The sequence below is a fragment of the Chroicocephalus ridibundus genome, chromosome 8, assembly GCF_963924245.1.
Source record: "Chroicocephalus ridibundus chromosome 8, bChrRid1.1, whole genome shotgun sequence".
NCBI classification, from domain to species: domain Eukaryota; kingdom Metazoa; phylum Chordata; class Aves; order Charadriiformes; family Laridae; genus Chroicocephalus; species Chroicocephalus ridibundus.
Window position 1 is genome coordinate 40113039 of NC_086291.1, and position 27495 is coordinate 40140533.

Consider the following 27495-nt stretch of genomic DNA (forward strand, 5'->3'; position numbering starts at 1 on the left):
TCCTCCCAGGCTTACTGGCATGCTCATTGCCCCAACGCACTGCTGGGTCACAGGAAGGAAGCTCCTGGTTGCCAGCATCCGCACCCATGTGCCTCTGCCAGGCCGGGGGACCACTGAGGTGGTGGGGATGGGAGACAACAGGGTCCCGTGAGGAAAGGCAAACCTTTGGGGATGGGGGACAATTGGTGAGGAAGGGTGAGTCATAGAATCCCAGAACGGTTTGGGTTGGAAGGGACCTTAAAGACCACCCACCAGGCTACTCCCTGCCCTGGGCAGGGACACTTCCCACCACACCACGTTGCTCCAAGCCCCCTCCAACCTGCCCTTGAACACCTCCAGGGATGGGGCAGCCACAGCTTCTCTGGGCAACCTGGGACAGGGGCTCACCACCCTCACAGCAAACAATTTCTTCCTCAGATCTCAGCTAAATCTCTCCTCTTCCAGTCTAAAACCATTCCCCGTCGTCCCATGGCTCCCCTCCCTGATCCAGAGTCCCTCCCCAGCTTTCCTGGAGCCCCTTTAGGGACTGGAAGGGGCTCCAAGGTCTCCCCCGAGCCTTCTCTTCTCCAGGCTGAACCCCCCCAGCTCTCTCAGCCTGTCCTCACAGCAGAGGGGCTCCAGCCCTCCCAGCATCTCCGGGGCCTCCTCTGGCCCCGCTCCAACAGCTCCGTGTCCTTCTGCTGTTGGTGCCCCACAGCTGGAGGCAGCACTGCAGGGGGGTCTCACAGAGCGGAGCAGAGGGGCAGAATCCCCCCCCCTCGCCCTGTCTCCCACGCTGCTGGGGATGCAGCCCAGGCTGTGGGGGGGTTTCTGGGTTGTCGGCTCACGTTGCCTGTGAATGTCGAGCTTCTCATCCACCAGCACCCCCAAGCCCTTCTCGGCAGGGCTGCTCTCCATCCCTCCATCCCCAGCCTGTGCGGATACTGGGGTTTGCTCCGACCCAGGAGCAGGACCCTGCACTTGGCCTTGTTGAACCTCACGGGGATCACACAGTCCCACCTCTCCAGCCTGTCCCGGTCCCTCCAGAGTTTTTGGGGATGGGGGACAAGCCGTGAGGCGGGGTGAAGCAGGGCGAGCCCCCGACCGGACAAGCAGGCCCGGGCGACGGCAGCCCCGAGGGCTGGGCGAGCTGCCGCTCCTTATCGGCGAGCTCAGCCGGGCCCCGCCGCCTCCGTCTCGCTGGGGCCAGACTCCGGGGAGCAGCGCTGCCGGGTAAGCCGGGCAGACCCCCCCGCCGCGGCGGCTGCGGGCCCTCGCCAGGCCGCCGGGCCTTGAGAACCGAGAGGGAAAGGGGAGCGGGGCGGGCGAGAGCGGGGCAGAGGCGCCGGGCAGCCCCGCAGCGCGGGCGGAACGCGGGAGCCCGGTTGCCGGGGCCAGCCGGGCCCGCCGGGGTGCACAGCCCGGCGCGGACGGCGTCTCCGAGCAACCGGCCCCCCACAGCGGCCGGCCCGGCGGAGCGGGCGGTAGGCGGCGGCGGGCAGGGCCGGGGCTGGGCGGTGCAAGGGGAGCGGGGCGCGCAGGCCGGGCCGGCCGCGGGGGCCACCCCGGCACCGCCTGCCCGGGGCTCCCTCCCCGCCGCGGCCTGGCCGGGGGTGTCGGCCCTTCCCGGCTGCTCCAGCCCGGGATCGCTGGGGGCGGCGGCGGGCGTTGTGGGGCAGCCCGAGGGCTGAGGGGGTGATTAGATCTGGGGAGGGCAGCCCTGAGGAGAAGGGCTTGGGGGTGGTGGTGGGTGAGAAGCTCAACATTCACCTGCAACGTGAGCCGACAGCCCAGAACCCCCCCGCAGCCTGGGCTGCATCCCCAGCAGCGTGGGCAGCAGGGCGAGGGGGGGATTCTGCCCCTCTGCTCCGCTCTGCTCTGGGGAGACCCCCCTGCAGTGCTGCCTCCAGCTGTGGGGCACCAACAGCAGAAGGACACGGAGCTGTTGGAGCGGGGCCAGAGGAGGCCCCGGAGATGCTGGGAGGGCTGGAGCCCCTCTGCTGTGAGGACAGGCTGAGAGAGCTGGGGGGGTTCAGCCTGGAGAAGAGAAGGCTCCGGGGAGACCTTGGAGCCCCTTCCAGTCCCTAAAGGGGCTCCAGGAAAGCTGGGGAGGGACTCTGGATCAGGGAGGGGAGCCATGGGATGCAGGGGAATGGTGTCAAACTGAAAGAGGGGAGATTGAGATTAGGTATTTGGAAGAAATTTTTCATTCTGAGGGTGGTGAGCCCCTGTCCCAGGTTGCCCGGAGAAGCTGTGGCTGCCCCATCCCTGGAGGTGTTCAAGGGCAGGTTGGAGGGGGCTTGGAGCAACGTGGTGTGGTGGGAGGTGTCCCTGCCCAGGGCAGGGGGTGGCATGGGGTGGTCTTTAAGGTCCCTTCCAACTCTAACCATTCTGTGATTCTGTTATTTCATTGCTGCTGTCTCTCACCCCTCCTGTGCCCTAAGCTCACGTTTAAAAACCACAAAAAGCTGTATAAGCAAAAAGTCAGTGGGCTTTGCAGGGGACAGCCGTGGCCAGCTTGTCAGTGCTTTCTGTATCTCCTGGCCTCATGGTTCTGTGCCCTGTGGGAAGACTGCAGGATGATCAGGCGTGGGTTTGCCAAGGGTTCTGCACCCCTTAGCGTGGCTGGTGGCGATGGGGCAGCCCACATGGTTATTCTGGGGCCATGAAGAATCATAGAATAGTTTGTGTTGGTGGGGGTCTTTAAAGGCCATCTAGTCCAAGCCCCTGCCATGAGCAGGGACATTTTCCACTAGACCAGGTTGCTCAGAGCCCCGTCCAACCTGACCTGGAATGTTTCCAGGGATGGCACATCTCCCACCTCTCTGGGCAGCCTGGGCCAGTGTCTCACCACCCTCAGCGTAAAAAATTTCTTCCTAATAGCTAGTCTGAATCTCGCTTCTTTTAGTTTAAAGCCATTACCACTTGTCCTATCGCAAAAACCTGCAAAAAAGTCTGTGCCCATCTTTCTTATGAGCCCCCTTTAAGTACTGAAAGGCCACAATAAGGTATTCCCAGAGCCTTCTCTTCTCCAGGCTGAACACTCCCAACTTTCTCAGCCTGAACATCCTGCAGTTCACCTTTGCTTTTCTGTCTAAAATTCTGAAATGAGTCAGTCCTGGCGTCCTTTCTTAATTTGTGGTTGCATGAATGCATTTTAGGCAGCGTGTGTTGTTGGTTTTGCTGCATCCGAGGTCGTCGTGTTGATGGTCTGTGGCGTCTCGGGGAAAAGCTGGGTGGTTCCAGCAGAAAAGGGGAGATCTGGAAGACTTTAGGCACGTTATGAGCAGGGACTAAGCATGTTGGTAGGCTATTTCTGTTAAAATTAGCAGCAGTGAAACATTTGGCTGTGATGACATTTAAAATGTCAACTTTAGATTCCAAACAATCTATTGACGTGTATAAGGGAGGATGCACGGCCAGTCGTGGATTTGGGAATACCAGCTCTGCCGCCTGAGCTCCCAGGCCGGCTCCCTGCTTACTACCATACACTGCTTTAATGTATGAGTAGTTGATCCCCTGGTTTTCAGCTGTTGAGATATTCTTTACAGCCTGAAAATTGTATCAGAGTCTTCTCCGCCATATCTGCAGCAGCCAAAGGAGAGATGATGTGCTTGGGTATTATTTGACCTGAGCTATAGCCAAGGTAGTTAGCTGAATGAAGCTAAATTAATTTAAAAGTTCCGGGAAGGTACGAAGGAAAACTCGTGAAACAGAGAAGATAAGGATGAGAAGTTTTTCTCCTCCATGAGAAGTTTTCCCAGATGACTGTGTCTCTTTTTAAAAAAAAAAAAAAACAGAGAAAAAACCCCACGTTTGAATTCAAAGAGTCAGTTGATAATTATTCTCTGAAGTGTCCACGGGATGGAGAAACCTTTAAAGGGAAGAGCTGTGCAGGGACACCAAAAGCCTCTTGGAACAATACTGTCAACCAACTCTGACATCTCTTGAGGAAAAAGACAAAATTAAACTTTAAAAAGTTATCATCTGTCCAATATTACTGGTGGTAGCTTTGGTAATTAAAATAGAAATACTGAAAAAAACCCCATTCAAGTACTTCCTCATTTTTTTTCTGGGTTCTTTAAAACATTGAGCTCAGTTTCAGTTTTTAGAGTATTCAGTTAGGGTAAACTTCACTTGTAAGGTTTTGGTACTGTGGTACAGCTAGAATGTTATCACTCTAGCTAAATTGATATTATTTTAAATAATTTCTGAGCATACGTGTATATCTACATTCCCAACATGTTCAATCTGTTATTTTTCCTTTCAGAGCCCCCGTATTGATATAATTTACTTCCTTTTTCTTGGGAATATGTCTGTGGGTCGTAGGGAGAAAAAAATAAATCTTTTTTCAAACCTAAAGCTAAATTGTGAAGCAAATCTCATCTCACCTGATCATGCTTCTTTAACAATCTGAGTTAGGCAAGGAGGTAGGGGAGGGGGTGAAGGGAAGACTATTTTGGCTGGGCAAACCACAGGCTTTCTAAAGGAAAGAAAGCGCAAAGTACGGGACACGTTTTAGTTCAAACTTTTTTAAGGCTCAGTCTAATTAGCTGTGCCTGTGAGCTGATTTTCACCAAAGTTTCCTCTGTGTGTCAGGAGCAACTGTTGTAGACAGGATACGTGGCCTTCCTTGTCTTCGTGGTCTTCAAAAAAAAAAACAAACCCAACAAACTGAAAAACCACCTGAGCCTTAGCTATTTCAACAGAAATGAAAAATAAGCTTGTCTGTCTTGCTTTTCAGTCCATTTGGGTCTAATAGTCATTAAACTTTATCAGGTGAAAGGCAAGTCTTTGGCCTTTCCCACAGCCGGTGTCCTGCACCCTGACAGTCTCCGGGTGTCACATCTGCCGTTTTTCTACCCTTCCTTTGATCCATCCCACCGCTTCCCTTCCCCTCCTGCTGGAGCCTTGCCAGCCTTTGGAAAAACATATTATTTGAGGTTCTTATGAGGTGCTGCTTCCTCACGGACTCCACGTCTCCGAGGTTATCCCTCTGGTCAAGGAGGCAGAGATGGGAGCCCCTCTGTGGCCCCCAACCCTCACCGTGGGCTGGAGGGTGCGTGGGGCAGTGAGGGACGGTGCTTGTGAACAAAACCCCTTGCGAGCAGCTTAGGCCTGTTGGAGGGGAAGTCTTGGGGCGTGCTTCGCAGTTTTGCAGTAAAAGGGAAAACTCAGTCCCAGGAAAAAAAAAAAAAAAACAAAAAACATTATTCCTTGCAAAGGCAGCGAGCGTGCTGCTTTTTCCCATCGGAGGAGGAGCTGCGCCCCAAGGGGACTTCACTTTGCTGCCTGGAGGGGCTGGGAGCTCCGCCGGGAGCAGCCATTCCCCACCGCCGAGCTTGGCAGGGCTGCGGGGTGGGAGCCGGTTCATCTCTCGCCTTCGCTGCTTCCCCACTGCCTCCTCTGTGCCGTAGCACGTTGCCAGGTGATGAGATTTACCAGATCAATTGTCCTGTATGAAAAAAAGAGAGAAAAACAAACCCTCCAAGGGACCTCCAGGGTGCGCATCCTCTCTATGTGTTATAAATACCCTCTGTGTTCCTCTTTCCGAGTGACTGGGTCCCTCGCAGAGGAGCCAGCCTCGGGGCCCTGTGGAGTTTTCACATCTCTAACAAAACACTGAAGGACGGGAAAGGACAACGGGCGCCGGATGCCGACCGTTCTGCGCCAGCGCCCTCCTTACTACAATTATATTTCTGTTAGAAACCTCCACCTTATTTAAAGAGACATTGTCAACTGCCTCAAAGCTCCTTTTTGGAAAAGTCTTATGAAGCCATTGAGATGTTTTCTTAGTGTCACAAAGAAAAATATTGTAGGTAAAGAACACTGGTAAAGCGGAGGTGCTTCTCCTTTTTTAGGATCTTCTATCTAATGAACTAATACTACTCCATAAACTTCAATCGGTTAATCACTATAGTCCCTTCTGACGAAATTATCGTCTCTGTTTCCTGATGAGGGGAGTGAGACGAGAGGAGATGAGTGATCTGAGCCAGGTAGTTCAGGGAGTTTGTTGCAGAGCACGGCTCTGGGTTCCTAGATGATAGGGGAGGCTCTGAAATTATCTGGCTTTATAGCATAAACCAGTATTTGATTGTCGGTAGTGGGAGGAGATACTCCCCTCAGGCATCACGGTGTGCTACGGTGTAGTCCCTTCTCTAGGAAGTGCTCAAGCAGATCCAGTGTCAGACCCGAGATGCGAGGCGGGATGGATTCCTGATCTTGGCTGGTCCGACGGACTGTGCTTATCAGTCTGTGTCCATCATGAGAGACTGCTCCAGGACTCGGAGAAGAGCTTTGCTGAGAAACTCCAGGCCCACCACCCCTCACTGCAAAGACTGCAGATTATCAGAAACCTCCTAAACCCTTCTCTGATGTGTCTGTGTCTGTTGGCTGTCACTCGTGTCGTTACACGACTGGTCGGACTTGGTGTTTTAAATTTGGTTGGGCCTCCTCACCAGTGACTTTGGTCAGCTCAAATTTCCCTTGCATTTAATCGCCATTCTCACGTTTTATTTCTCTGTTTATTGGCAGGTGTATCATTCTTCCAGGATCGCTGCCATGGTACTTAAGGTCTTCTTTCCCTCGTGCTGCGCCTCGGCGGAAAGCGGCATTTTGATCGGCCGCTGGATCTCGGAACAGAACTCCGCTGTCATCCTCGCCGTGATCCATTTCCCTTTTATTCCTGTCCAGGTGAAGCAGTATCTCAGTGAGGTCCAGCGGGTGACTAAAGTCAGTGTTTCTGTGCTCGGCTCCTGGAGCAACAGTAAACGGGAGAAAGAAGAGAGTCTGAGTGAGTTCTTGGAAGACCTTGGCACAATATTCTCCCATGAGCCGTGGATTCAGATAAGCAAAGAGGGAGACAGCAAATTCTGGAGCTGTTCTACCCTTCAGAAAAACTCTAACAACCCAAAGGAGGAAGAAATCATCTTAGTGTACTACGACCAGCGCAAAGTCATGCTTTCCCATCTACATCCCCCTTTGGACACAGCTGCCTCCACCGACCACAAGGCAGAGGATGCTTCAAAGCTCTCTGCCATCTTTGACACAGTTGCCAAGAGTAAGATACTGTTCATGACGGACAGATACGATGATGGGCCCATCAAGTTGACCCACTGGCAGTCGGATGGCGTTGAGGCGAGTATCATCGTGGAGCTGATGAAGCAGGCCTCCGTGCCGGCGTGCATGCTGCTGACATTCCTGCTGTCACTTGTCTCTGGGGTCTGCAGGAGCAGGTAAGGGATGCGACATCGGCCAGCTTGTGTTTTGCATGGAAATCATAGAATCACAGAATGGTTTGGGATGGAAAGGACCTTAAAGACCATCTAGTTCCAACCCCTCTGCCATGGGCAGGGACGCCTCCCGCTAGGAATGTAATTCATGTTTAGGCATTTGCAGGGTTCCTGCTCAAACCCAGCGAGAAATACACTTGATGCAAAGTTGTTTTTTCATCGGTACCAGTCACGTCGTGTCTCCTCGTACTGCTTATGGACCTTATGTGCCTCTTGGGTACCTTCTTTGCCGATCTCTGTGCTGGGACAGGATGTCCCATGAAATGGGATCTATCATTTTTTTGCTGCTTCTGGTCACCGGACTTCTTTCTTCCTTTCCCAGGTTTTTGTGATGTGAAGGGATAGTCAGTTTTGAAAAGCTAAAGAATGGGCTCAGTGGTGTCCCCTCAGGCTGCGGAGGCTTGGGGCTTTTTTGGATATGCCAGAGTTGTGTATTTGCACTGGGGAAGCAGGGCAGCAGCATTAGAGATCTCCGAGGGTGAGGGCTGCCATCCCTCCATCCATCCAAGCCTGCGAATTGCACTCAAATCCCGAACATCCCAAATTAAGGCATTTCTTCAGCACCACCTTGTGCTAAGGGGTGGCCATTGCAGCTCTCTCTTTGGAGGGACCGGGCTGCAGGATTTCCATGATCGCTGAAGGTCTCTAGAGTGCTGTGGGCGACATCAGAATGGTTTAGTATTGAGGCAATAAACTCTCTGCTCTTTTTAAAAAAGGTCCATTTACAAACACCATGACCTCCGATTCCTCATCCGGAAGGGAGGCACCGTTCCTGCAGTTTCTAGCCAGGAGCAAAAAGACAGCTGTGAGTTCTGGTTAATGGAGCTTTAACATTTCCCTGTGATCCTGATTTGGAAAGATTGCTTTTCATCCAGTATCTGGAAAATCCACTCTCACTTGTGGAAAACGTTGGATTGGAAAATCAAGGTTTATTCATGCAGGCTATGTTAGTTTTTTGCTAAAATTCCTTATATTTGGAAATACCCCAAAGATCTCCTGCTGCTTAAATAACGAAATGACACAACATCACTGTTTTGGGTTTGAGGTTGTTTTTTTTTAATTTGGTTGGTTTTCTATTGCACTTTTGAAAATTATTCCATATACCGTGTGGTAAACGAGTGGGAGCGTTAATGGCAATGCATAGTCAGCATGCACAGGGGTAGGAGACCACGCAAGAAATATTTTTGGCTTTCTTCCTCAGGACTCTTAGAGACGGGAGTTTCTGTACCATGTCTTGCAACTATTATATTGAGCTTTTTACAGTGTGTTTGTATTTTTATTTAAAAAAGTAGCGATAGGATGAGGGGCAATGGTTTTAAACTAGAGCAGGGCAGGTTTAGATGAGACATTAGGAGGAAGTTCTTTACAACGAGGGTGGTGGGACACTGGCCCAGGTTGCCCAGAGAGGTGGTGGAGGACCCATCCCTGAAGACATTCAAGGCCAGGCTGGATGAGGCTCTGAGCAACCTGATCTCGTTAAAGATGTCCCTGCTGACTGCAGGGTGGTTGGACTAGATGGCCTTTAGAGGTCCCTTCCAACCCAACACATTCTATGATTCTATGATTCTATGTATGTGTGTGGTAAGTGGAATAGAGGTTGTCCTCTTTATGTTAGGTGGAAAGAGAATAGAGTGAGTTGTAGTAGAGGTGAGCCCAGACCTCTGACGTCTCTTGTGGGCCCATCCTGTTCACTCAAGGAGATGTGTTTACCCACTGGGTTCACATGTTGGGGGGTGCTCCGGGGGATGACGATGCTTTGGAAATGATTCTCGCTTGTGCAAGAGGTTCCTCAGCCAGAAGCGAGCCGCTGCCTGTCCTTTCCTTTGGCACAGGTGTCCAGTCAGTGGGTAACCCACAAGCCTCTAGTTTGGGGAGTCATGGTGCAGCAATGAACAGTGAGGGACACCCATTGCTGGGAGAGGATGGGGAGATCATCAGCCCAGTGCATGTTTATCACTGGGCCCCAGAGCCGTTGCTTTCCGCTTGAACAGAGATGGTCTGGCAGCTGGTGGTATGACCAATAATTTTTCACCTTCAGTCATCTGTACATAACCGCACAGGTACAGCGTTTCTCCTTCCCCCTTCTTTGCATTTCAGTGCAATTCTCTGCTCTCGCAAAGATTTGCCACACCAGGGTTTGTAACCACTGGGCTAGGATACAATTAGAAGAGAAAACCCGTCTGCACTTGTGCCTGGATGAATCTGCAAACCCAGGTCTTTAAGATCAGTGGCCAGGGCAGTCGCCCACCGTGTCTCCCTCCCCTGCCTGGAGCCCTTTCCCCCACCACTTTAGATGTCCCCTCCTGCCAAGTCAGCTGAAGAATGGTGCATGCATTTGTCTCTAAGGTGGGAGGCTGTAACGAAAAGCTGAGTAACTCGGAGGCCTCAATTTAAGAAGAATGATTCACAGTGCGCTGCATGCATTTCAAAACCTGTGTATCGGAAATTTGAATGGGAAGGGGGGACTTCAGCGCTCTGGTTCTCAAGCTGACAAACCTCGCAGGAAAGATGGTTGAAAGGGCTCAGGAGGGTGGGGGGTGGAAGGGGACGGCAACCACAGCGAAGGGAGGAAGATTTTGAAAGAGCAATTTGTGTAAAATGGATACACAGCAGCCAGAGTCCCAGTCTGCCCATCCTGCGTTTTGTCCTGGCCAGTCCTCCGCTGCTGGGCGACAGGCTGAAGTCCTCTGGATGAAATCTGGGGAAGGCACGCACGCATTGCAGCGACGTCTCCAGGCCACGCTCACTACTGATGCAAACGGCTGTACAATGTTAAAAGCAAAGCAGGATACCAGGAATAATTTTAGCGTTTGGAATGAATCTAAACTGAAGGAACGTGCCAAAGCAGTACAAGAGTGTAGGTGAAGGAAGTGACTAAAAGTGAACGTGAATTCCTGGACCTTTAATGAGAAACAGTGAAACACTGTGAAAATAGTGAAACCACCACTGTGTGCAGGAAAGAAGGGATCCAAATTATGTCCACATCAGAATTTATTCCCCACGGCAAAGGTGGTGCTTTGTGTTGCTGTACCACTGCTGTGCCTTCTTTGACTGGCCTGCACCCTGTGGTGTCATTTTAGATTACACAAATCACCATCGTTCCTTCCTTTATAGGCTGTGTGGTGATAAAAGGAACTCCCCAAAATAACTGAGCATCATTTAGTACTTTTAAAAGAACCGTGTGAATATTTCCTCCCCTGCAAGCCTAATGTGGGTGTTAACTTTGAAACCTCATTAAATGCTGAATGTCGTGGTAGCTACATAATGCTGGTCACCTTTGGCAAGGCGGTGGACTGAAGATAGAAAGGAAGACCCTGAGAAAGGAATTTGGAAGTAATAAAGAAAAAAAATAAGAAAAGGATCAAGTGGAAGAAAGGAAAGAGGGGAAAGGGGACAGAAACGACAGGGAGAACTGAGCTGTTTGTTACAGCAAGCTCACGCTAGATAGAGACTTGTGATCCGTAATACCGGGATTTGTGAAGCAGTTGCACCGTGTTGTGTGGTTGTGCTGCACACACAACTGTCTTAACTCTGGTCTCCTGGAGACTTAGAGCAGCGTGCAATCCTGGTGATGTATCCCAAAGCACAGGCTGGAATCAGGATTGCGTTCTGGCTTCCCTGGAAGAGCGAGACGCTTGGTTTTACAGAATGGAAACGGGAGGTTGGGTTGTCTTTTACATGTCTTGATCGGGAAAGACTGCCTTAATTCTGTTAACCTTTAGGAGAGCAGTTAACATCTAATATTCTTTAACGATAATATGTTGACACCGTCTCTGGTTGCACAACCTTAACTTTACATGGAATGTTTTGCATGGAGATTGGACGCTGTATACGGCAAAAGCAAAAGGGGCCGTTCCCATGGTGTTTCTGCAGGGTGCTGAAGTTTTGGCCTTTGTCTTTCCTATGGAGCAAACTCTCAACTTGTGAGCAGCTGGGACATCGCCTGCAGCACCTCCAGGTCATCAGCAGCAACAAGAAGGCTCAAAACCAGACTCAGCTAATGAGGTATGGAGTACACATAGAATCATAGAATGTATTGGGTTGGAAGGGACCTCTAAAGGCCATCTAGTCCAACCCCCCTGCAGTCAGCAGGGACATCTTTAATGAGATCAGGTTGCTCAGAGCCTCATCCAGCCTGGCCTTGAATGTCTTCAGGGATGGGGCCTCCACCACCTCTCTGGGCAACCTGGGCCAGTGTCTCACCACCCTCGTTGTAAAGAACTTCTTCCTAATGTCTCATCTGAACCTGCCCTGCTCTAGTTTAAAATCATTGCCCCTCGTCCTATCACTTCATGCCCTTGCAAACAGCCCCTCCCCAGCTTTCCTGTAGGCCCCCTTCAGGTACTGGAAGGCCACAATAAGGTCTCCCCGGAGCCTTCTCTTCTCTAGGCTGAACAACTCCAACTCTCTCAGCCTGTCCTCACAGCAGAGGGGCTCCAGCCCTCCCAGCATCTCCGGGGCCTCCTTTGGCCCCGCCCCAACAGGGCCATGTCATTCTTGTGCTGAGGGCTCCAGAGCTGGACACAGTACTCCAGGTGGGGTCTCACCAGAGCAGAGCAGAGGGGCAGAATCCCCTCTCTGCATCTGCTGGCCACAGTTCTTTTGATGCAGCCCAGGATGCGGTTGGCCTTCTGGGCTGCAAGCGCGCATTGTTGTCTCGTGTCCAGCTTTTCATCCACCAGTACCCCCAGGTCCTTTTCCACAGGGCTGCTCTCTATCACGTCATCCCCCAGCCTGTATTGATAGCGAGGATTGTCCCGACCCAAGTGTAGGACCTTGCCCTGTCTCCTCTGGGGAGACCCAACCATGGACCCTGTGCCAGCGCAGCACTACGGGGTCCTCACTGCACCGTGCCATGTTGCCTTCCTTGCTCTACTCCCCGCTAGTCTGCAGATCTTTGCACTCTGCTTTAATTAATTTTGCCTTTTGCCTGATATATGCCTTTTTTCCCTATCCTGGGAAAGGCGGCCGGGCTATTGCCCTCAGAAAGCTTGTACTCATGTGTGTAGTACTTTGCTGTCGCTAATCCCACAAGCTCGTTGCTTCCACATATGCTGCTCTTAACCAAAAACTGCAATCCGTATTCAGCAGCGCTTTCCACAAGAGCAGAATGCTTTAAATGCTCTCCTCTTTCACCCACTCTTTTGGGGAATCTTTCTTGCGGTAACTGCAGACCAGAGACTCCAACAGCAGCAACAACGTCAGTGTAATAGAGAAAGCAAACACGCAGCCCAGCGAGTGGAACAGGGAGAGGCAGAGATCTGAGACAGATATTGAATGCCCTGTGGCCATTACACAGCGAGTCTTGTTCTGTGCGGTTCTCTGATCCTGCAGTAATAGACTCCCAGGGAACACTTAAAATAGATTAGCAGATTTGGAGGCCAAAAGTAACCGCGATTGTTTAATCTCATTTCCCCAATAACTCACGTCATGGTATTTCATTCAGAAACTCTAGCGGGGAGGGGGCGGTTCAGCAGCCCTTCTGGGAACGTTTGTGTACCCAGAAACACGATTTATTACATTGGCCAGTGGTTCCACTAAAGTATACCTCTCGGAAAGCCGTCTGATCTCAACGTGAATACTGCAAGGCTGGTGCCCTTAGTCCCTGAGTGAATGTGCACACATATATATGTATACACACACACACACACACATACTTTGTTTAGCATTCCTCTTTGTAGCTTCAATCCCACTCTTCTCTCCCCTCGGTAAGAAAGGTTTTGCGGTGTGGCAGGCTCCGAGTGGCTCCGTGTTTGGCCACAGAAACAGCATCACAGCAGTGAAAGTCAAAAGACCTCCACACTGTGCCTCTAATTGTCCTGCTGTCCCTGGGACGTTAAAGATTCTATGTAAGAGAAGCTGACAGTTGTCATTGAAACATTAAACACCGTCCTTCCTTTTTCTCTAACGCTGTTTCTCTTTATCCTGCATGCAGGAAAGCCAACATCTTCGTCTCTCTGCTGGTTGATGTGGCTCTGGGGTTGCTGCTGATATCCTGGCTGTACCGAAAGAACCGAATTGGTCACCTTGCTGATACCCTCATCCCTGTGGCTGATGTAAGTCTGGCCAAAGCCATTTCACTTTCACCTACCGTGGGTACTGACCACCTCTTGGTGTCTTGTTGTAAGGAGGCAATGCCTTATCCACAAGGATTTCACAAAATCACAGAATCACAGAATCGTAGGGTTGGAAGGGACCTCTGGAGATCATCTCCTCCAGCCTCCCCTGCCAGGGCAGGGTCAACCAGAGCAAGTTGCACAGGAATGCATCCAGGCGGGTTTGGAATGTCTCCAGAGACAGGGATTCCACCACCTCCCAGGCAGCCTGTGCCAGGGCTCTGCCACCCTCAAAGGAAAGAAGTTCCTCCTCATGTTTAGGTGGAACTTCCTATGCTCAAGTTTGTGCCCGTTACCCCTTATCCTGTTGCCAGGCACCACTGAAAAGAGCCTGGCCCCATCCTCCTGACACCCACCTTTTAAGTATTTATAAGCATTGATAAGATCCCCCCTCAGTCGTCTTTTTTCCAGACTGAAGAGACCCAAATCCCTCAGCTTTTCTTCAAAAGAGAGATGTTCCAGTCCCCTCAGCATCTTGGTAGCCCTTTGCTGTCCCCTCTCCAGCAGTTCCCTGTCCTTCTTGAACCAGGGAGCCCAGAACTGGACCCAGCACTCCAGATGCAGCTTCCCCAGGGCAGAGCTGAGAGGGAGGATGACCTCCCTCCACCTGCTGGCCACGCTCTTCCTGATGCCCCCCAGGATGCCATTGGCCTTCTTGGCCACCAGGGCCCATTGCTGGCTCATGGGCATCCTGTTGTCCCCCAGAACTCCCAGGTCTCTTTCCACCGAGCTGCTCTCCAGCAGGTCACCCCTAACCTGTCCTGGTGCATGGGGTTATTCCTCCCCAGGTGCAGCACCCTACACTTGCCCTTGTTGAACTTCATAAGGTTTTTCAGAGAGAGTCATGTCTGAAGTCGTGCAAATTAGGTCTCCTCAAGAACAGCGAAATCTTCAAATCAAGCCTGCTGGGGCTGCTGCAAAGGAACACAGTTCTGCTCTGCGTGTGCAGTGAATAGTAATTAGATGTTTATCGGAGCTCCAGCTCCTAAAGTAACCATTATGGCTTGGCTGGAGCTCCGCAGCTGCAGGTTGAGTGGTTATCGAGCCAGAATACTTTTATTCTGAAGTCAACAGGAAGCGTCCTTCAAGTTGCTGCTATATGGGGCGTTTGGGGGGAAAAGAAAAAAAAAAGCTGCAACCTGGGTTGAATCTGATAAACTGCTGAAAAGTCAAACTTGATAAGCAGTGCAGCTGTGCTTCTGAAGAGAAATTTCACGGGGAAATCCAAAGGCGTTGGCTAGTCAGGACACAAACACCTGAAATCCTATCTAAGAGCTCTGCTGTACAGATGGTCACCCAGGAAAACTTGCTGTGTCCTGTCATTTTCTCAAACATAACTCCTCTTGCCCACTAAGATCCCTCGGCATCAGCATAAATAAATGAAGATTCTAAGTATGACTCATACAGTCCTACTTTTCTGGTGGCTTATTTTAGGTGCAGTACTCCAGTGTATCTGTTTAGAGGCAGTAAGGAACATATAATGTACTTCAGAGGCTGGAGACCAGACCACTAATCTGAAATCAGCTCCATTTTAAGAGTTCTGTGTCTTGGGAACTCATGTGCAGCTGGTGTTGAGCTCTGGCACGCAGCTGCACAGCCTAATCCTTTCTCTGCCCACTTTCCTTTCATTTCTGGGAGAGAAGGTGGATCTTTCCATTGGTTTCTTTCTAGCAGCTGGAGAACGTCCTCTCTTTGCTCTTTCTCGAGCTTCTTAGTTGGGAGGAATTTTATTCTGATTAGAAAATTCCAGCAGCAATTTCTTTTTCCTACTTCTCCTGTCTTTCTTGAGAAGAGCTCACGTCTCCCTTGATGATGATCTGCTTGGTCCACGTTTAACCTTTTAATTGTTACAAGCCATAGGTCTCCGATCATTCTTGTACATGCTGTGCTTTCAGGAAGTGTGTATGGGGTGCCCAGCATAGCCGTGGATTGTGATTATTGCTATTTTTGTTATCTTTCATAGTCAAACTTTTAAGGAGGCCATGTTTTACAGATTGCTGCAGACACCATTCAGCAGCAGTGGTGGGGTAGAAAGGACCACAGTTCTTGCAATGATCTTGTATTTGAGCTATACGTGAAAAATATTTTTCTAAGTCTTATTCCTAAGTCTTTTGCCTTTCAGATATTTCAGCTGGAGAAGTTTTTCTCTAGAGTTCTCCTTATGGGCTTACTGCAAGCGCCCAGCTCTCAGAAATCTGATTTCTTAACAAGTCTGCAAGGAAGCGACTTTTGGCTGCATTCCTGTTTGCACAGGTGGCTCCAGGAGGGCTTCCATCTGCCCAGTGTCTTTGGCAGATGGACGCTCTCCGTGCTCAAGGTGTACCCAATCCCAGCACCTGCCCTGCACCGGCTCTTTGTGAGAGTTGCTCGTTCGTTCCTCTTTCAGTAATTTAGCTCACCTGTCACTCAACTTATGCATCATAGCGTCGGCTGTTTTCACCATGTCTCCTACATGTGCAGAATTCGTTGCCATGTTGTCTTTCTTTACATTGAGGGTGGTGAGACACTGGCCCAGGTTGCCCAGAGAGGTGGTGGAGGACCCATCCCTGAAGACATTCAAGGCCAGGCTGGATGACGCTCTGGGCAACGTGATCTCGTTAAAGATGTCCCTGCTGACTGCAGGGGGGTTGGACTAGATGGCCTTTAAAGGTTCCTTCCAACCCAACACATTCTATGGTTCTATCACCGAGAGCTGTTTACTTGCTTCCCTGGAAGCGCTAACTCCTCCTTGCGTGGGTGGCCTGGTCGTCACTCACTGCCTTTCTTCTCTGCTTCTCCAAGCTTATCAGTTCAGGCCACTTACAACTCTTCTTACATTCCAGCCTTACTTTCTTCTTTCAAGCATATTAGATTGTGGGCATAAAATCATTTGGAGTCCTTTTACTGCCTTCGGTGGGCGTTGGTTTATATGCATTATGTGCGGGCCTTAAAAAAATGCAGATCTGAGTGATCCCAAGATATCCCAGTGACTTCAGCACGTGGTGTGCAAGCCAGGACCACTTCTTTTCCAGTACGACAGCAAAATCTCCCCTTTAGCCATTCAGCAGTGGGTTTCCTCTTTGCCGCTGAGCGTCCATCTGGTACGCATTATTCCCACCACTTGGGCTTTCTCAAGTGCTTACATGTCGCCAAGCTCAGTAACGCAAACTCGCCCATGTGTGGAATGAGTTACTTTTTCCTTCCCCAGTGCTCCTTGCTGGTCTGCGTTGGGTGTGTGCCCCAGATCTGATGATAGCGTCCACCTTACATCTCTGTAGCTCTTAGTACATAGACATTCTGTATATTATAATAAGATTGTTCTGTATTAGAAGGTTATATACATAACCTTATTTTAACCTTATTGATTTGATTGATTTTAATATCGACAGACCTTATATAATGCATAACCTTATTGGTTTGATCGATTGATTTTAATATTGACGAAATGGTAGCTGTGTGGGGACTGGATACGGTGCTCGTATTTTTATTCCTAGCAAACATCTCTCTGGAAGGAAGCAGAAGCAGGTAGGTTATTTCGGCTCTCAACAACTGCCAGGGTCACAAGCTCAGCCTGCTGACGTGAGGATCAGGCCGTGTTCCCTAGCCACCAGGCGTCATCCCCTGATAGAATGGTTCTCACATCAGCACTCAGACAGCAATTGTCGGTGATGCACAAGCCATCGTGGACTGCGGCTCCCACTTTCACAGCTTGATGAGCTGCGCTGGGCCGACTGTAACAACAAGTTGTTTTTGTCAGTAAATGAGGTAGACGTGATTCGGAGACACCTAGGGAGTAGCTGGCGAGTAGCTGTGTGCAATACAAAGGACTGATTTTTTGGAGGAGGAATGCTCCAAAATCCTTTCAAATCCAGGAATGGAAAACATGAATAATCTTCTCTCTGTAGGTGCCCTCACAACTCCCACCCTCCTCCTTCCTCTCGATCCCACCAGGCTTCCCAGTGGTTATCCTTGGTTTTGCCTTCCACAAGGCAGCCTTCTTTCAAAAATACCTGATTCAAGGTGCTACATTTGTCTGTTTTTAAAAGAACTGCTTATAAACCATTTTAGGTTTTTTTTTCCTCCTCCACCTTTTTCATCCTTGCCGATGTCTCTTTTACTTAAGCTGTAATCTCTTTGAAACAGTTAAATATTTATCAGAGATCATGCCTCCAAAAATATTGCTGGGGCTTAGAGATAATTGGATGTAATCAGTCATGTCCTGCTAATCCATAAAGCAAGCACAGGGGACGCTTCCTGGGCAATATTCTTAGATGTTAATTTGTAGAACAGTATAATTTAGAGCCCCAAATGTCTGCAACAGGTAGAGGGTGCCTGCCAGGTGTGTGGTAGGGGGTGCTTTGGCTCTGCTTGCTCTGCCTTGCACTGGGCAGTTTGCAGCATGCTTCCCGGTGCCCACCCGCGGTGCGCTGTGTGTCCTCTGTCCCTGTCGCGTTCCCACAGACCCTCTGCGTGTGGACACTAGGAAGAAGAGCATGAGAAGAAAGGAAATATTTCGACAGCGATCTCATCTAAACCATGTTAGCTTTAGTCTAGGATCTGGTAACGTCCCTACACCCCTTTATGAAACACTTCCAGTTCTGTATTGGATTCCAGTTCCAATAACTGTATCTTATTTATTAATCCTGGCCATGTTCGGTATTCCTGACTGGGCTCCCAGTCACCTTTTCTGATTCTGCTTGCTATTGATTGGTCCAAAAATATCTGGGTGGAGAAAAGCCTGCAAGGTTAGGCCTTCGGACTAGGTTTTGGAATGCCTTGCCCAGCTGGATAACAGCAAGCGGAGGCGAATAACACCTTCCCGCAGCCACGTGCCCCTGGCAGAATTCAGTAGCACCTCTGGGACTGGAAACCTCCACAAGTATTCGGTGCCGAAAAACAGCCTTGTGGAAGGACTGCTTTCCAGCATTTAAATATTTCATTAAAATCCCCAAATGCTTTTTCTAAGTTACCAATCCAACACGTTAAATATTAAAAACAGCCTATTTATAAAGCAGCTAACACTTCTGAGCCACAGAGGTAAGATCCATGGGTTCAAATCAGTTCTGACTTGCAGTGAGTGAGGCAGGGGGAAAATGAATGAAATAAAAAGGCAATCCTTTTGGTTAAGTTGAAGAGGGAGCCCTTAATTTTGCCCCTACACTAAAAGGAAATGTTTACAAACTCATTTTGCAAGGATCCTGTTGGTTAAGAAATAAAACGAACTCATTCTTTGGAAATAATTTCCCCTTAGGGAAATTATCCGTATGAATGATGGGGAAAGTAGGCTACAGCTTTAGGTGGCGTGTCTTGATTCTTCTACACGTGCACGATTTTCAGTGCAATTCCCTTGCACGGACTTGACTGTAAGTGGGATTTGTGGAGGTAGAGGGCTTTTACTCACAATCTCTGGTCCACGCAGGACAGCGTGAGAGGTCACTTCTTCCAGGTATGTTCCCCGTCAGTTTGCTGGAGGTTACTGCTCTCAGCTACCTTGATTCACAGCCTGGTAAATGGACTTCACCGCTGGTCTCGGCTTACTGGTAGGTCAGGTACGAACTACCGAGGAGCAGAACCACCCCATCTTTAAGGTCCCTTCTAACCCGAACCATTCTATGGTCTTCTGCCCTGTTGACTGCAAGGAGGGCCTCCAGCAGAGTCGTAGGGTGGAGAGATAAAACCAGCAAATAACATCAGCCTGGGATTAAATCACCAGAAATTGTGAATCAAAGCCCTCGGTGACTGGGGACAAGCTCCATTAGGCTTTTTTTCTCAGTGATTCAGAGGGCTGCGTTTTCCCTGGGATGCTACAGGTATCTTTCCATGAAGCCTGCAGGGAGACACGATAGCGCTATTTATCATGGCTAATCTTGCCAAGCACACCACAGAGTATCAAGAAAGTTTGTTTATGTATGAAATACATTTATATAATTGTGTTTTCTACCCTGCTGTAAACACATAGGGATTATTTGTTTGTAAAAATTCCCTTTTTTTTGCCCATGAGTGCATTGCCATCTTCCCTTTTTAAAATCCTGACAGCCTTCCCCATAGTTAATTACTTGCTCAATTCTGACTGTCTGAAGAAGTCGATTTGTGCGCCAGCGCTTGCCGTCTATTTCAAGAACTCTCATTACACCAGGAATTCATATCGTGCGAGTCTGCTGGAGGTGTCCGTAAACAAGCACTACGTTCATGTTTCCCAGCACTGAGACCGTTTGAGCAGTTCGGCTTCCTCTCTGCTATTACATTTGGATTCAGTCAAGAGTCAATAATGGTGCATTTTTGATTTAACTAGCTGTCTGTAAAGTAGTTGTTTGGATTTTTTTTTCCATTGGTTTGAAGAGTGTGGTAAGAATACTTTGCAGGGGGCAGCACGTAGAGCGCACTGGACCTGCTCAGCGCGGTAGCAGTATTTTATCCCAGATTCCCTTGCTTCCGTGTCTTTGTAGCACGTAGCTGAAGAGCTCCAGGACCTGCTCCAGTGGCTAATGGGAGCACCAGCAGGACTGAAAATGAACCGAGCTTTGGATCAGGTTTTGGGCCGCTTCTTCCTTTACCACATCCATCTTTGGATTAGTAAGTGCCATTGTTTTAACTTTTCAGCCTCCGTTTTCATCTCTTGCCTCCCGAGTGTTTAACGTTTGCCTAGAGGTGAATAATGAATCAAAATGTACTGCTGCAAGTACAAACTTGTCTATGAGTCTTCCTGCTGTGGGAACTCAAGCCAAAGTTGGATTCCCACACAAGGAATTAATGCATATTAAATAAAGCGCTTGTATCGATGCTTTGCAAGGGGTGCAAATCACGACGGAGCTTACTTTCTTGGTGCCATTAGTGGTGAGTGCCCGAGGGAAGGCGTTAGGTCTTACAAAGGCTTTTGTAGTCTTTGCCATGTGGCCTGTGTTGATAACGAGGATTGTAATTGCCATTACAGTCCTCGTTATCAATACAGGCTGGGGGATGACGTGATAGAGAGCAGCCCTGCGAAAAAGGACCTGGGGATACTGGTGGATGAAAAGCTGGACACGAGACAACAATGTGCGCTTGCAGCCCAGAAGGTCAATCGCATCCTGGGCTGCATCAAAAGAAGCGTGGCCAGCAGATGCAGAGAGGGGATTCTGCCCCTCTGCTCTGCTCTGGTGAGACCCCACCTGGAGTACTGTGTCCAGCTCTGGAGCCCTCAGCACAAGAATGACATGGCCCTGTTGGAGTGGGGCCAGAGGAGGCCCCAGAGATGATCCAAGGGCTGGAGCCCCTCTGCTGTGAGGACAGGCTGAGAGAGTTGGAGTTGTTCAGCCTGGAGAAGAGAAGGCTCCGGGGAGACCTTATTGTGGCCTTCCAGTCCCTGAAGGGGGCCTACAGGAAAGCTGGGGAGGGGCTGTTTGCAAGGGCATGGAGCGATAGGACAAAGGGCAATGGTTTAAACTAGAGCAGGGCGGGTTCAGATGAGACATTAGGAAGAAATTCTTTACACTGAGGGTGGTGAGACACTGGCCCAGGTTGCCCAGAGAGGTGGTGGAGGCCCCATCCCTGGAGACGTTCAAGGCCAGGCTGGATGAGGCTCTGAGCAACCTGATCTCGTTGAAGGTGTCCCTGCTGACTGCAGCGGGGTTGGACTAGATGGCCTTTAGAGGTCCCTTCCAACCCAACACATTCTATGATTCTATGTAAGAGGCAGCTGATAGGACAGGGATGAGCAGTGTGCTGTCAGGATGCAAATGCCAACCCCGTCCTATCACTGACTTCAGCTTTCTGCAGTTTTACTGTTTCAAGTCCCTCCTTGAAATAACACACCCCTGCTATCCTTGATATGTGTCTCGATGAAGGAGGACAGTCCTGATGGACGTGAACTCCTCAGTTATTATACTGACTTCCTTTGCTCACCGATCAAGTATTGTCTTGTTTCTCTGACGTTGCTCCACTTTAGTGATGAAAAAGACTGCGTGCCTCCACAGCATTTTATTTACAAATGCCATATGGCTTTTGTGGGAATAGCAAGAGAAGGGGAATGGTTGCAGGAAAGGTTGATGTGTGCAGTTAAAAATGTAATTGGGAACCTGAACACAAATGTAGAAAAGCAAATCACACGTGGAACAAGGTGACTGGTCTGTTCAAGCGAAGCATGTCCTCCCTTCCTCACAGAGCTGCCACACCTGGTCAGAAAGCTGGGGGGAAAGAGAGTTTTTGTGGGCCCTCCTAAAGAGAAGATGGCATCTAAAGGAGTCTTCCAGTTTTAATTCCATGTTTCCATGACTATGATTTCTGGAGCAATGTTCTAGGGTGGGGGGATTCAGTCTTCTGAGGCTGTCAACGGGAAGACGTCTCATTCGAATACTGACACTCTGCAATGTCCACTAGGCTACATTCACCTGATGTCCCCGTTCATTGAGATGATCCTCTGGTACGTTGGGCTGTCGGCTTGTCTGGGCCTGACCGTGGCTCTCTGCATCCTCTCCGACATCATTGCACTTCTCACCTTTCACATCTACTGCTTCTATGTCTACGGAGCCAGGTGAGTCGCTCTCTTTTGGCTGCGTCTTGGCTATGTTTGGAGAGAAGGGCCAGTGAGTACTCAGGCCACGTCTTTCATTTGTGGAGCATTCAATCCTGGTGTAGGTCTCTTGATTTCACAATTTTTACAACTTTCACAAAGTTAAGCCAGCAGTTAATTTATTGCATTCTTTTGTGCGTGTAGAAATGATGGCCGCAGTAGTACAAGCAACCCGTCTTTCAGTTCTCCTATGTTTAAATATTTACGTATTGTGGTAGTGACCTGGAAAAATAAAACTACACGACAGTCAGAGGACAAGAAAGCAGCTCACCCCATTCCTTTGAGGACAAGAAAGCAGTTCACCCCATCCCTTTGATTCAACCTTATAGTCACCTTTTCAGTTGCACCCTACCCAGTAGCTTTGAGGGGAACTAGAGGAGAGGAGGAGGAAAGGGGAACCCTTCTACCTCTGGAGAAGCCCCAAAATCCCTGCCTCTGCCCTGCTTCAGAGGTTTTTGTCTGCATCGTGGAGCACAGATGGCAGGTTTGGGGTTACAGCACCTGGGGTCATTGTCTGGACCTGTTGGAGGACCTCATGGGCTTTGGGGCATGTCCGGGGCATGTCCGGCTTACTGAGCAAACGGTGCCCACCAGTGTGCTCTGTTCCTGCCCTCCATTAACACGTGCTGCAGCAAGGAGTCACACAGGCCACTGGAGAATAGCTGCCACTGCCAAGGAGATGAGAGACAAGGTAGTAAATAAAGGAACTTTTGGCTTATAAAGGACAGAATGGTCGTCGTTCCTGCCCAGGCCGTGAGCAGCGGGTGTTACATTGCAAACAGGAGAAACGGTACAACTTCAGGTATGGGTAGTTTAGGGAATGGTTGGAAATACTGAGATATGAATCGGGTCTGTTGCAAGCGTAGGGCTTGTACCCGAAATCAGTAATGTCAGTTATGGGGAGTCTCTTCCCAACACCTCTAATTACTGGAATTTGTGTTTTGGTCTGTGAGGAGTGGCTTTGCTCCTCCTAATTGTGCAGAGAGTGGAAATAGGGAAAGCATTTTCTCAGCTGATTGCTTGTCTCTCGTGAGCTGCAGGGAGCCAGTCTGCCCACCTTGGCTCTTTGTTAGAAGTACAGAGCAGCTATATCTTATCTCGCCGCTGGCTCCCAACTGCCCCTGCTGTGCCAGGTGTCCCCCATGGAGAGTCGGGAAGGGATAGTGGTCACCCACATCAACACAGCCACCGCAACACCTTGCATTCCTGCAGCTGGCAGAAGAATTTGCTGGTTCAGGTGCTGGTGAAGCCTGAGATCCCCTTCTGAAACAAAGCGCTCGGTGAAACGAGAGCGGGCAAGTGCATACAGGCAGCCGGGGAAGGTGGGGCAGGTGCTGGAGCAGGAACACCCACCCCGTGCCGTGCCAGGGTGCGCAGGGGAGTGTGTGGCCTTAGAGCAACAGAGCAGGTAGGTATCAGCAACCTGGAGTCATCCTGGGCACCCTCCTGCCTGGGGATTAGCACACCGAGCTGCGCCTGCCAGTCTGGGGCACGCTGCCAATTCCTTGAAGCAGTTGGTGTTCCTCAAACCAGGCTTTTCTCTTGGATAAGACTCCTTGCCTCTGCTTTCACAACGCTGCCTTGAAATCGGAGCAGCCTCCTCGCCTTAACTGGGCTGGTTAACTGCCCTGGCTTCTGTAGCTCAGGCTTTCTCAGGCTCTGTCCTGCCCCACAGATGGCCTGTGTCCCCTGTTTTACATCCCTGTGTGTTGGACACTGCTGCCCAGGGCTCTTTGTGCCTCTTCTCCATCCCAGGGGCTCTTTCTTCCTCTGTGTTATTCCACAGATGGCTCGATTTCCCACCCCTTACCACACCAAGCTTCTCTCACCGTTGCCATTTTGTCTGGGAGGGAAGTAGCTTGAAGTGTTGAAGCACCAAGATATAAAAGCCCAAGGAAAGGATGCACTAGGGGTGCCACCAGCCATTTAGTTGATCTCTTCCCACTCTTATGGATGTTTGAAGCGGTGATTTACTAAAGAAGGTGCAGGGGCTCCATCCCCTGCCTTGTCTCTCTGTGCTGCGGAGGCAAAAGGGAATTGTGTCGACTCCAGTGTGAGGGGTAAGACCTTGGCCGCTGCTGCTGTGGAAGGGGGGTGAAGCAAGGGGACCAGGGCAGATCTAAACTGCAGAGACAGAGGTGAGCGCAGGGGAACAAGCTTGCTGCTCTCTTTGCTGCAGGGGAGGCAGTGGCGTGGAGCTGGCGATTGCTGCTGCTGATAGGGGCCACCCTCCGGCGGCACCTGCCACATCCCATATGCCAGACCCTTCATCCACAGGAGCAGAAATCGAGAGCATGGCACGGCATGGCCGTTGCCCTCCAGTGGTCCAGAGCTGTCTGCAGTAGCCTGCTTTGCCCATGCCAGGGGCCAGCCCAGATTCGCTTAACTGAGCAATTAGTATTTTATCTGCGTCATTCTCGGGCTGATTTCTTTTGCCACCCCAAGTTCTGCAGCGTCGGTAGGTGAGTGGGCACAGGGGTGTGATGATGACAGCTGTTTTGTGTTGAAGCTCGGGAACTTGCAGCTCTGATGCACAGCATCTTCTCTTTGCCCAGGCTCTACTGCCTCAAGATTTACGGCCTGTCATCTCTCTGGCGCTTGTTCCGTGGGAAGAAGTGGAACGTCCTCCGGCAGCGGGTGGATTCCTGCTCCTATGACTTGGACCAGGTAGTGCTGCAGTGCCCGGGGCTCGCTGTAGGATGCTGCCCGCAGGCAATATGATTCTATCCCACTTCATAGAATCGTCTAGGTTGGATGGGACCTTTAAGATCATCAAGTCCAAGCATAATTTTCAGGTAATACTGAGACAGAACCCCCAGGAGGCTTTGTGGTGCCTGGAACAAGTGCATGCCCCGGCTCTCTGCATCCGCGACTCTTCACCCAAATTCTTGGAGGCTGCTGCTCTGCAGCGCCCCATCTTCAGGGCCACGAAGATGATCAGAGGGCTGGAGCCCCTCTGCTGTGAGGACAGGCTGAGAGAGTTGGATGGGTTCAGCCTGGAAAAGAGAAGACTCCGAGGCGGGTGTCAGGAGGATGGGGCCAGGCTCTTTTCAGTGGTGCCCAGGGACAGGACAAGAGGTAACGGGTGCGAACTTGAGCATAGGAAGTTCCACCTAAACAGGAGGAGGAAATTCTTTGCTGTGAGGGTGGCAGAGCCCTGGCACAGGCTGCCCAGAGAGGTGGTGGAGTCGCTGTCTCTGGAGACATTCCAAACCCGCCTGGACGCGTTCCTGTGCCACCTGCTCTGGGTGACCCTGCTCTGGCAGGGGGTTGGACTGGGTGATCTCCAGAGGTCCCTTCCAACCCTACCATTCTGTGATTCTGTGAGACCTTATAGCAGCCTTCCAGTACCTAAAGGGGGCCTACAGGAAGGATGGGGAGGGACTCTGGATCAGGGAGTGTAATGATAGGACACGGGGTAACGGCCTCAAACTGCAAGAGGGGAGATTTAGATGAGATCTGAGGAAGAAATTCTTTGCTGTGAGGGTGGTGAGCCCCTGGCCCAGGTTGCCCAGAGAAGCTGTGGCTGCCCCATCCCTGGAGGTGTTCAAGGGCAGGTTGGAGGGGGCTTGGAGCAACGTGGTGTGGTGGGAGGTGTCCCTGCCCAGGGCAGGGGGTGGCACTGGGTGATCTTTAAGGTCCCTTCCAACCCAAACCATTCTGTGATTCGGCTCCTCTGCGTGAGGGGTCCTAATTCTGGCAAGTGCTAAGCCCCTGCAAGGCACCCCGGGGAGCTGCATCGGTGGGCGCCGCAGGTGCTCGCAGCTCCCGGAGCACGGGAGAGGGGATGGAGAAGGGAGGTGATTTTAAAAGTGGTGCGCAGCAGCATTGTCACAGTCAAAGCCGTGCTACCATTTCTATTAAAAGGCCCCGTTTCATTCCCGTTGCACTGGAGCCTGGCCCACACGCTCTCACTCAAGCAGTGGAGGCAGGTTTTTTTTTGTCAAACGCCGCAAGCTCTTTTTAATTTCTGAAAATGCCACGTGAAAGTTCAGCACGGCCTGAATTGCTCCAAGCCGGCAATTTGCAAACATCATTAAAATAATACAGTGATATTTGGTAACTTCCAGGGTCAATGCCTCTCTCTCCGTCGCAACAGATAACCTTGAGCTTCTCACACCACAGTGGAGGAGCTATTTTTTGGATTCTTTGGTGATGGAAAAGTAAACACCTCTGTGCCGGGAAGACAATTCGCGACAGGGCTTGGTCCCTGGGTACTTTGAGGAGAGCTGGTTTGGCACGTCAGGCTTCGTCCTGCTGCTCCGGAGACCAGTGGGAATTATGTCGTTGGCCTGGGTGGGAAAAGACGTTCAAAGCAGGCCTTTGAAAGACTTTTGGAGACATTAAGCAACTGCAGTGGAGTGACAGAGGAGGGGAAAAACAACTGCTGTAAAGAGAATGAGTTGGGTTACGATCTATTTCTGGTTACGTGCATGAAGCTGGGGTGTTGATCCACCTCTGTGACAGGATTGTCAGGGTTATTTCCTTTTATAATATCTCTTTTGGCAGAAATGGCAGTGCCCTGTCTTCGTGTGGCCTCTGTGTTCTGGAAGCGGTGACTGAAAATTGACGAGTCAGATCCCTCTTTGTCATAAACCTGCATTTCTCCCACTTGGAATTATTTAGGCTTACGCCAACTGGGCTGGCCCAAAATAAAAACAATTTTTTTCTGTGGGCAGTGGAGCTAATGACACCTGCTTTCCTATGGGTTTTTCTCCTTCATCCTCTGAATATTGCTTCCCCCACCCCAGTAACTCCAGCTTCTTTCTCTCTGCCGGTTTCCCAGCGAGCAAGAGGCAGAAATCCAGTGGCTGGGCTGACCAGTCGGCTGCTGCTGGGAATGTTTATCAACCCGATTTTGTCAGCTTTTCCCCAGCTGCTTGTTCTGCTAAAACAAGGAGGACCAAAAATACTTCTCAAGCCTCCACAAAATTCCCTACCAGATTTCTACTCCTTTGTACCCTTCCACCTTTGCCTGGTAAAAACTGAACGATGGCTTTCGAACTTGCGGGGATGGGATTGTCTGTAAAGGGAAAAATGCTGTCGGGATCCAGCTTGTTTATCTTTCCAAAGAGACTCCTATAATAAGGAGCCTTCTAAAAAGGCCCGGTGAGAGAAGTAGTACTGAAAATATTCAAGGTAACAGCATTATTCACATAGGGAGTAAAAAAAAAAAACCACGTTAAGGTGTCTTGCAAACTTCTACTGTCTCACAGTTTCCTATTCTTTTTTTTTTTAGCTTATTTTATTTTGCCATTGCTCTGCTAATGATTGCGTTTCTTTTTTTCCCTAGTTATTTATTGGCACTTTGCTGTTTACAATCCTGCTGTTCCTCCTGCCTACAACCGCACTATATTATTTGGTGTTCACCCTGGTAAGATTTAACCCTTGAAGCTAATCATGTACTGTCTCCTGAGGTATTAAAAGAAGGTTTCCTAGTCGTTGACTGTCATCCACAAAGAAAATATAAATCTGTCTCACACAGCCCCTGTAGGCCAAGCAAGTGGAATTCAGGATACGTGTTTGTGTTTCTCCAAAGGGAATTCCCAGCAAATCCCAGTCAGCGGCACAAGCTGTTCCC

The 27495-nt window shown here is 50.2% G+C and overlaps 1 protein-coding gene across 3 annotated transcripts in view; it reads left to right on the top strand.

Moving 5' to 3' along the window:
• Positions 1 to 1068: 1068 nt before the first annotated feature.
• Positions 1069 to 27495, top strand: part of PIGQ (phosphatidylinositol glycan anchor biosynthesis class Q) — a 39145-nt gene continuing 12718 nt past the window's right edge. For 2 of the 3 annotated variants that reach the window (XM_063344381.1, XM_063344379.1), the window contains exons 1-8: positions 1328 to 1463; positions 6514 to 7214; positions 11145 to 11276; positions 13207 to 13327; positions 19813 to 19939; positions 21722 to 21875; positions 24470 to 24581; positions 27208 to 27288. In XM_063344381.1, the coding sequence (XP_063200451.1) occupies positions 6541 to 7214; positions 11145 to 11276; positions 13207 to 13327; positions 19813 to 19939; positions 21722 to 21875; positions 24470 to 24581; positions 27208 to 27288 (1401 nt within the window). In that variant the 5' untranslated portion in view covers positions 1328 to 1463; positions 6514 to 6540. Of the gene's footprint in view, positions 1213 to 1327; positions 1464 to 6513; positions 7215 to 11144; positions 11277 to 13206; positions 13328 to 19812; positions 19940 to 21721; positions 21876 to 24469; positions 24582 to 27207; positions 27289 to 27495 lie in introns of those variants that run through there. The other variant, XM_063344380.1, reaches the window with a different exon arrangement.